The following is a 10,174-nucleotide window of genomic DNA, read 5'->3' as shown; positions in this document are numbered from 1 at the left end:
CTGGTCCTTTGCTGGTTAATGCTGGTCCTTTGCTGGTTTATGCTGGTCCTTTGCTGGTTAATGCTGGTCCTTTGCTGGTTTATGCTGGTCCTTTGCTGGTTAATGCTGGTCCTTTGCTGGTTTATGCTGGTCCTTTGCTGGTTAATGCTGGTCTTTTGCTGGTTTATGCTGGTCCTTTGCTGGTCCTTTGCTGGTTTATGCTGGTCCTTTGCTGGTTAATGCTGGTCCTTTGCTGGTTTATGCTGGTCCTTTGCTGGTTAATGCTGGTCTTTTGCTGGTTTATGCTGGTCCTTTGCTGGTCCTTTGCTGGTTTATGCTGGTCCTTTGCTGGTTTATGCTGGTCCTTTGCTGGTTTACCAGCAACATGGCCAGCATAAACCAGCAACAGGACCAGCATAAACCAGCAAATGGACCAGCATTAACCAGCAAAGGACCAGCATAAACCAGCTAAAACCAGCATCCCAGCATCAAAACCTACCTAACCAGCATATGCTGTTTTTTTCAGCAGGGAATCTATGTAAACATTCAAGCTTTTACAACAGTTTCAAACTTTCTTAAGCCAATCTGAAAGTTTGTTCACAAACTTTTCTCATCTAGTTACTTATTAGATATTATTTTTGTAATTCCTTTGGTACAACTGATAGCTCAGAAATTAAATACATTTCCTCACCGTATTTGTATAGGTGTGTTAACAACTTGTTTTTTTAATGTTGCTGTAGGAACTCTACTGCTGTGTGCATTTACTCATTGGCAGAGCTTGATGATGTTTTTGAGCATTCCTCCTTCAAAGGTTATTCTGGGGCCATTCCCACCCCAAGACCAGGAACGGTGAGTAACAACACTCCCAGAATAATCCACATAAACATCTGTTTAATCAAAAAATGTGTTTGTTTTCTTTTGGTTTTATACTACGCTCCATTACAACATTTACTGGTTGACCAATGTGGTAAAATAATGTGTACAGACGTTTTCTGGGTTTCCTAGTATTCACAAACACCACAAACAGATTCCATGCATTACTTTCGGATTTTTAAGGTTTTGGTAGTGTTGAGTAGCTCCACTGGTATTGTTGTACCATTTTTAAAATAACTATATTCTGAGTCAAACTGGGGTCTGGGATGCATAGAAAACTTCAGAGAAAAACTTAATTCTGAAAATAATTATTACGTCTTTAATATAATTAAAATGTACAAAAATAGTACTCAGTAACATCTGATTCAGTTGAAGCCTATTCATTTTAAAATTAGATTCAATACACTTTTTTTTCCCCAGCTTTATTGTTCTATACTGTTTATGCCCAACAACTTCCTCAATAATTTTACTCTTGACCTATAGGTGAATTGTTCAGGCATGTTATTGTAGCTATTGTTTGTGAACCAAGGCTATTGTTTCCTCACAATTGCTATTTTAAATCCCCTCGTATACTTGAGGAAATGAGCAGTCATTTTTGTCATGGCCTTGGTAACAATAGAATGGCTGTAACCTCAAACAATACTATCTGAAATAGTATTTTAACAAAACACTACTTCATCTTTTCCAGTGTGTCAAACAAAGCAATTCCATTCCAACTTCTACCCTTCAAATCATTAAAGACCATCCAGAGATGAAGAACTGGATTCAGCCCATTAAAAAAGAAACACCTTTCTTCACAAGTAACAAGAACTTCACCAAGATAGCTGTCGATCGAGTCCAAGCTTCGGATGATAGCACATACAATGTCCTGCTGCTTGCAACAGGTACACTTCCATGTGGTTTATTAATTCAAGATGTCTGCATATTAATGTTTGCTTTGCGACTTCCTTCATACCAGAGACATTAACAATTAGGGCTGCACGATTTAGAGAAAAAATCTAATTGCGATTTTTCTGATCAAAATTGCGATTTGCGATTTAAAATGCGATTTACTACTATTTCATAAAAGAGCTACAAGTTTGATATGGTGGTTTTAACAGCACCAAAGAAAGACCAAGCATAATCACAAAGTATGCTACACTGTTCTACTGTTTATTTAAAACCTCTTAAACATTGTTGTCATTTTTTAAATAAAGTTGTCATGACAAATTAAGAAAATAACTACAGTATCTTAAATAAAATTGAATTAACAATTAAAATGATATAATAAAATATTATTTAAATCTTTTAAAATAAAATATATACTATTATACAAAATTAATTAATAAAAATATTATATATTTTATTATATAAAATCCTAAAAGATTACATACATACATACATACATACATACATACATACATACATAAATAACATCATTTTATAACAAAATATAATTAAAATCTTTTAGGAATCCAAACACACTGTAAACTATTTTACATTAGTAAAACACTGATGATAACCTACATTAAGAGACACTTTGTTGGGAAGTTTAGCCGCTGCTCCCGCTCATCTTTTCCAAATGGCGTTACCGTTATTTGCTCAGTACAAGCAGTAGAGACCTGCACTCCTACGAGAGTACAGCGGGACCCGACGCAAACGAATGCGGCGCGGAACATAACTTGATGGGAGAGTGCGGCTGTGCGGGACGCGGGAAAATAAAATGATTCGCGGGACTCCCGCAAAATAGAAATATCTAAACAAAATATTTAAAAAACAAAACATTGTTATTCATCTATTGCACAAAAGCAGCAAGAACAACTAGTATACAACTTACAGCTATGATTAGTAAGCACAGGGATAGGCAGTCATCAGAGGTGTTTAAGTTAGAATCCACTCACTGCTCAAATGTTCTTGCACAGTGCTGAATATTGCGTGCTCACGAATTAAAACACACGAAGTGTAGACATTGTGAAAGATTCATTGTGCATACTATTCATTGTAGAGCTTGATAAGTTCGCGTATAAACTGAGATATCAGCTTTAAAGGAGCTGTGTCTGCTTGCATTTTCTGTTAAGAATAACAGTGGTTTGTGAATGTTGATGCTTATAGCCTATAGGCTATAACAAATATTTTTATCGGGGACGTTTATGCTGGGGTTTTGTGAAATTTACGAGATCTGTTTCATGTAAATTCAATTGATGTACTGAAAAAACAACAACTATAAAGGTTACTTTTATGCGGGCTTTTGCGGACAGAAGCGGGACAAAACATGAATGTCGAGGCGGGAACGGAACGAGATAAACATATTTCTGCGGATGCAGGACTGAAAAGTACGTCCTGTGCACGTCTCTACATGCAGTGTTAAAATGCCCCCTATTGGTTAAACTCTGCATCAAACGTAATATAAGCATGAAGATGTAATATGCACATGAAGCGACCTGTCAAAAACGATTTATATGCTTGTTACCACAGTTGATAATTAATCGAAATAATCGCAGCTCTTGCGATTTGAAAATCGCACCCTTTCAAATCGCGATTTCGGTTTAAAAACGATTAATCGTGCAGCCCTATTAACAATACTCTTGATAAAATAAACCCTTCCCTTCTTACCGGCTATTGTTCTATTGTTATTGTTTTCTTTTTTCACTCAATCCTTAGTCAAGGTTTGTTTGTTTTGGCATTGAAGGGATGGATCATCAAACTTAAACTGAAACATCACACTTTCAGAGTATAATGAATAATTTTATTTCAGAAGATAAAGGTCAATTTTAGTGTGAGATTTTAAAGTCTGTAAAGTACTTCAGCCTTAAAGGAGTAGTTCACTTTCAGAACAAAATTTACAGATAATGTACTCGCCCCCTTGTCATCCAAGATGTTCATGTCTTTCTTTCTTCAAGCATAAGGAAATTATGTTTTTTGAGGAAAGCATTTAAGGATTTCTCTCCATATAATGGACTTCTATGGTGCCCCCGAGTTTGAACTTCCAAAATGCAGCTTCAAAAGGCTCTAAATGATCACAGCCGAGAAAAGAAGGGTCTTATCTAGCAAAACGATTGGTTATTTTCTAAAAAAAAAAAAAAAAAAAAATTACAATTGATATACTTTTTAACCTCAAATGCTCATCTTGTCTAGCTCTGTGTGTACTAGAGATTAAAAAGTATATAAATTGTAAATGTTTTTAGAAAATAACCGATTGTTTCGCTAGATAAGATAAGACCCTCCTTCTTCGTCTGGGATCAATTAGAGCCCTTTGAAGCTGCATTTAAACTGCATTTTTAGAAGTTCAAACTCGGGGCACCATAGAAATCCATTATATGGAGAGAAATCCTGAAATGTTTTTTTCAAAAAACATAATTTCTTTACGACTCAAGAAAAAAAGACATGAACTTCTTGGATGACTAGGGGGTGAGTACATTATCTGTAAATTTTTGTTCTGAAAGAGAGCTACTCCTTTAATATGTTTTCCATTAGATGCTCTTAGCATTTTACTGCAAATGCTCTTGTTAGTTCTTTCAGACCACAGACTGTTTTACTCATCCATTTGGTGTCTTGGTTCTTCTTAGACAATGGAGTGATCCTAAAGATCCTGGAAGACGGCTCCGAGGCCTTCATCATCTCTGAAACGCGTCTATACGATGGCTCAGCACCTGTACATTCAATGAAACTCGACTCTAAGAAGGTAACCAGCCTTGTCAATCATTGAACACTTTGAGTCCATGTTGACAGTTTCTGTTGCACAGTCATGCACTGTTGATTTTCCTTACAGAGGAAGCTGTTTGTAGGATATCCTGGGCAGATTTCCAGGTTAGACCTGCAAAAATGTCAACACTACAATGCTTCCTGTGAAGAATGTGTCCTTTCCCGTGATCCATACTGCGCTTGGACCGAACAAGGCTGCACATCACAAACTAGGTAGGGTTTTATATGTTTTTATTCAGGAGTGTTATATTATTTTTCACCCTAGCATTGTTTTTAAGACTTTTCTGTTTTGACTGTGTTTCAGAGGAGGAATACAAAACATTGCTGATGGACTCACTAAAGTATGTCACCAAAAACCAGGTAAAATCTCCTAATTATTTTGCTTATAAATTTTTGCTCGACAAAACTGTCTTCCTAACTCGTTTACCTTTAACAAATGTCTTTTAAGGTGGAAGAATCAGAAGACAAGTGCAACAAGTGTTGACATCTCCATTAAGAATTCAACTGCCCACTGGCGTCCCCTTCTACCTCTCTTGTCCTGTCGATTCCCATCATGCCACTTACAAATGGGAACATAATCAAAAGAGCATCCAATGCCAGCAGACCCCATCAGAATGTCTTCTTCTCATCCCAGCTATGACGAATGAAATGTACGGCAATTACAAATGTACATCCCATGAACTTGATTATACCAATACTGTGAAGGAATACAAACTTGCTTCTAATGGTGCTTTTAAGCTCAGAGCACAGGACTGGTTAATGGCCGCATTTGTTAGTAGTGCCTTCTATCTGCACACACTTTAAGGTCAAGGCAGTTATTTAAATGGCAGTGCTTCCAGAAGCTTTTTCCGATGAACTGTAAGCTGATTAACACCATCAGTCACATGTTGCCAGGCACCAGTCGTTGGTCTTATCAGGTAAAGTTTATAGGGAGGTAAGCACTAAAGTAAAAGCAAGAAAGTGTCCATTCCTAGCAGATAACTTGCAATTACATGCTTGTCAGCTGTTGAGTGGCCGTTAAGTGTATACAGTGTGGTCCAAAGTCTAAGACCGCAGTGGAGATTTGAGAAACTGGAAACTGGAATTACTGTTGGACCATTTAGCATTTAAAATTGTTTTAAAAAACAAAACCTCATGAAGTAAAATGAAGAAATATTTCGGATGCTGCACTAGGTCACAAGATGCCTTATAAAACATTCACTAATATTGTAAAGTAATGTAATACCCCCGTAGATGACCATAAGTGACTATTTTCATGAGTCATTGAATCAGTCATTCAACCAGTTAAAAAAAGCTAATTGTCCTAAACAAGAGAGTCATTTAACTATGCAACTGATTCATTAAAAAAAACTGATTCAAAATAGTAAAAAAGTTATATTAGTTATTCAGCCAATTTTAAAAAAAATGCTAGTTCTTTTGGAAACAGAACAATGTTCTACTGGTTCGTTCAAAAAACATAAAAGATTCAAAAATGAGTTCAGTTGGTCATTCAGCCAGTTTGTTAAGAAAAATGCAAATTCTCAGAAACAGAACAATGAATGTATTTTGTGAGTCACTGAATTATTCAGTCAACTGATTCATTCAAAAGTTCTTATTCAAAATAGTCAAAAATGTTTGAAGTGAATTAGTCATTCAACCAATTTGTGGAAAAATGCTGATTCTTTGAGGAACAGAATAAATACATGAAGAAATATTTCATTCGCTGTTTCTAGGTCACAAGATGCCTTTTAAAACATTCACTAAAATTGTTATATAATATAATACTGCTGTAGATGACAACAAGTGACTATTTTGACATGAGTCATTGAATCAGTCATTCAACCAGTTTGTTAAAAAAAGCTAATTGTCTCGGAAACAGAACAGTGACATTGCAAGTGAGTCATTGAATTATTCAATCAACTGATTCGTTCAAAAATCGCTGATTCATAATAGTCAAAAATGTACGAGTTGAATTAGTCATTCAGCCAGTTTGTTAAGAAAAATGCTAATTCTCTCAGAAACAGAACAATCAATGTATTTTGTGAGTCACTGAATTATTTACTCAACTGATTCATTCCAAAACGCTGATTCAAAATAGTAAAAAATGTTCAAGTTGAATCAGTCATTCAGCCAATTTGTTAAAAATGTTAATTCTTTCAGTAAGAGAACAATGACTGTCTTTGGAAGTGAGTCATTGAATTATACACTCAACTGATTCATTTGAAAACGCTGATTCAAAATATTCAAAAGTGTTCTTTATTGAGGAATGAACCATTGCTACTCTGTTGCTTGGATATGTGCAACAATTTTGCTGTGGCTTTGGTTTGAATTTTTATTTGTGAAGCTAAAACGCATACTTGTTTGTCGTATAATTGTATAAAACAATTTCGTACTCGCAGACGTACTACTTTTCCAAACATCAGCAGAACTGCGATTTAAACAACAGCACTCTTGCTCACTTTTAGATGCCACTGTATAAAATGAAAGCACTTTAAACTGCTCCAATTTGGGCACTAAATGGCTTATTATTTAAGGACTTTATTTAAGGACTGTAGCTTATCTGTACAGTCACTTACAGTATGTGATATAATCAGGGCCACACCACATTTGCTATTTTAGATCTGCAAGTGTTTGTTTCCTGGAAAACTGGAACTTCCTCTCATTAGTGTAGTCTGATTTGTGAGATTGCATGTGTTTATGAATGATTACGTTTTGCACTCATGTTTGTACTTTCTTCTGTTCATTTGTTATATTGTATTTCAAGCACTTGTCCTTCAAAATTATAGCTCTAGTGGTTCATGAATTTATAAAAAGACTAGTTCAGGAAGTCTGTGAAAGTGTGAGTAGTAATGGGGCTTTTTTGGAATTCTGGGCGTTAAAAAATACAAAAAATGGGTTGTTGAAAAACGTTAAACGAGTCAAAGCTTTTTCTAGATGTGGGACTTTCCAGTCCTAAAAATACAGTATGTAGCCAATTAATGCTCTGAAAGAATTCTCTTATTTTGAAATGAGATGTAAGTATGTAGGGAACAAGATTGCACATCTTATGTTTTTAGTTCATTTCAACTATAAATTAATAATAAAGTAATGAAGTAAGTTTGAATGATGTTGTGGTTGTAGGGAACAAAAAAGAGGTGCCATAAGCTGTAGACTTATGAAAATGGAATTTTACATATGTATGTTCACTCAAATGTGTTACTGCTGCAATGCAGTTTTTTGCAAAACCACATATTTGTCTTGCAGACATTTAATATTGGCTTTATTGTTTCCAATGCCATTGATAGCACGAATGCATTGCTTGCAATATAGTGTTCTCTTAAATTATTAATTTAATGACGTAACATATTAATTCTTAATATTAAACAACATGACAAAAGAGCCACAGCTGCGAACCGGCTGCTTCGATTCCAGTGTATTTCACGTCAATATGAAATTCAATTAGATTCTTTATCATGTTATACAAGGGCTACTTTGTGATGACTATTTTTGTGCACTCTCTAAATCATTTTCACCTACAGCTAAATACCTCCCAATGTGACTTTCACATCTTATATATATGTAATGCTGCGTTATGTTGTACTTTCTATTTATTTGTATGCATTACTTATGTATTTCCCTAATCCAAAACTAATACAATTCTATTTTTTTATCACATGAAATCTCTGTTATTCCTACGCACTCCTCATACACCATTGGAAAACACCTATATTCAGTATTTCTATAAATAAACACTGATAACAACGCTGTAAAAAAATTGCTGTAGTTCTGCAGCTGGTTGCCAGTAACTTACTGTAGATTTTTAATTTATGTTATTTACTGGCAACAGTTTGTTCAAAGTTCAATGAACATTAAACATTAACAAGTCTTTGTCTTTACAGAATAAAACTATAAAATAACAACCTACTGCAAAGCATTCTGGGAACCAGAAACCTTCATCAACCTTTTTCTGTTTTTTTCCTTCAGATTTTGGTTCCCAGAATGCTTTGCATGAGGCTGTTATTTTAGTTTTATTCTGTAAAGATAAAGACTTGTTAATGTTTAATGTTCAATTAACTTTGAACAAACTGTTGCCAGTAAGTAGCATAAATTAAAATATACAGTAAGTTACTGGCAACCAGCTGCCAGTAATACTGTAATTTCTACAGATTTTGTTTACAGTGAACACAAACAGTCATAGATATGCTAAAAAAAAACTACACTTATGGATTTTACTAATAGTTCCATTAGTAAATGTTCTGAAAAGGGTTTTAGGAATAGAAAAACACAAGGAGTTCTTGTTTTAAATTCCAGGAAAGGGAATATTTTTTAATAATCTCAAGCCGATCTCAATGCTCAAGGTTTATAAACATCTGGTCTCTCGCTGCTTTTGGGACATCTTTGACATCTGAAGCAAGGCCGAGCCATTCCTTTAAAGTCTGGCAGACCTGACCGCCTGTTGTTCATTAGCTGAAAATGTAAATAGGTAAACAATTTTTTTTTTAATCTGTGTAAAGCAATATTGCATATTGAGTTTTCACGACCAGTCATCAATCAGCCATATTGGCGGCACAGAGCGTAAACAATGCCACTGAACCAAACGAAACTCGCATATTTAGCTGATTATTGCTGCTGAAAATGGTAAATTATTGTCATGTTTTGGGCTGGACTAATCGGTCAGACTTGGAAAAACATTTGAAGTACTATAGATTGCCAAAAGTTATTAGAAATCAAGGAGAAGAGTGGAAAAAACTGAGAAACAAAAGGCTTTTGTGGTTGGCCAAGCTGTGTCTTTAGAAACATCTCTCTGAATTGCCTTTACACAGAATTTAAGAGAAAAACAATCATAAATACTATAATAATTTAAGAAATATTATAATTATGAAAATAAATATAGCTGCAAGCAGCAATTACCGGGGTTCTAAGGCATTTAAGCACATATGTGACGCTGGACCACAAAACCAGTCTTAAGTCGCTGGGGTATATTTGTAGCAATAGCCAAAAATACTTTGCATGGGTCAAAATTTTTGATTTTTCTTTTATGCCAAAAATCATTAGGAAATTAAGTAAAGATCATGTTCCATGAAGATTTTTTGTAAAATTCCTACTGTAAATATATCAAAATTTATTTTTTGATTTGTAAAATGCATTGTTAAGAACCTAATTTGGACAACTTTAAAGGTGATTTTCTCAGTATTTTGATTTTTTTGCACCCTCAGATTCCTGATTTTCAAATAGATGTATCTCGGTCAAATATTGTTCTATCCTAACAAACTATGCATCAATAGAAAGCTTATTTATTGAGCTTTCATATGATGTATAAATCTCAGTTTTGTAAAATTTTACCTTATGATTGTTTTTGTGTTCCAGGGTCACATATGGAAAAAGACATATAGCAAGCCTTTTTTTGCAAATACAGGTAATTTACGATAGAAATATGTTTTGTAACATTTATGAACGTTATAGCACCAGCTCATTTCCGATCTCTGTAAAACTTTGCATGCTTGTTTAGAATCATCTGTCGCATGTGCTCACCAGGTTTCGTGAAGTTTTGAGTTTTTCTTTAGGTTTTTTTAGGATTTGGGGTAAATTCTGACAGGCCTATTTTCTAAACAGCCCTATTATAGCTTCCTAAATGGTAAATGTCAATGTGCTTTTGATAATTATTGACCTAGAGTCCATAGTA

General features: G+C 34.7%; 1 protein-coding gene across 2 annotated transcripts in view; it reads left to right on the top strand.

Annotated features, from left to right (window-relative positions):
- Positions 1-8,171, top strand: part of sema7a (semaphorin 7A (JohnMiltonHagen blood group)) — a 24,394-nt gene extending 16,223 nt beyond the window's left edge. For both annotated transcript variants that reach the window (XM_073831977.1, XM_073831978.1), the window contains 6 exons: positions 720-828; positions 1,541-1,736; positions 4,398-4,513; positions 4,601-4,746; positions 4,838-4,893; positions 4,982-8,171. In XM_073831977.1, the coding sequence (XP_073688078.1) occupies positions 720-828; positions 1,541-1,736; positions 4,398-4,513; positions 4,601-4,746; positions 4,838-4,893; positions 4,982-5,337 (979 nt within the window). In that variant the 3' untranslated portion in view covers positions 5,338-8,171. The remainder of the gene's footprint in view (positions 1-719; positions 829-1,540; positions 1,737-4,397; positions 4,514-4,600; positions 4,747-4,837; positions 4,894-4,981) is intronic.
- The last annotated feature ends 2,003 nt before the right edge of the window (positions 8,172-10,174 follow it).

Source organism: Garra rufa, chromosome 25, assembly GCF_049309525.1.
Source record: "Garra rufa chromosome 25, GarRuf1.0, whole genome shotgun sequence".
Classification (NCBI taxonomy): domain Eukaryota; kingdom Metazoa; phylum Chordata; class Actinopteri; order Cypriniformes; family Cyprinidae; genus Garra; species Garra rufa.
Note: the sequence above shows the minus strand (reverse complement) of the source record. Positions and strands in the feature narration are given on the sequence as shown.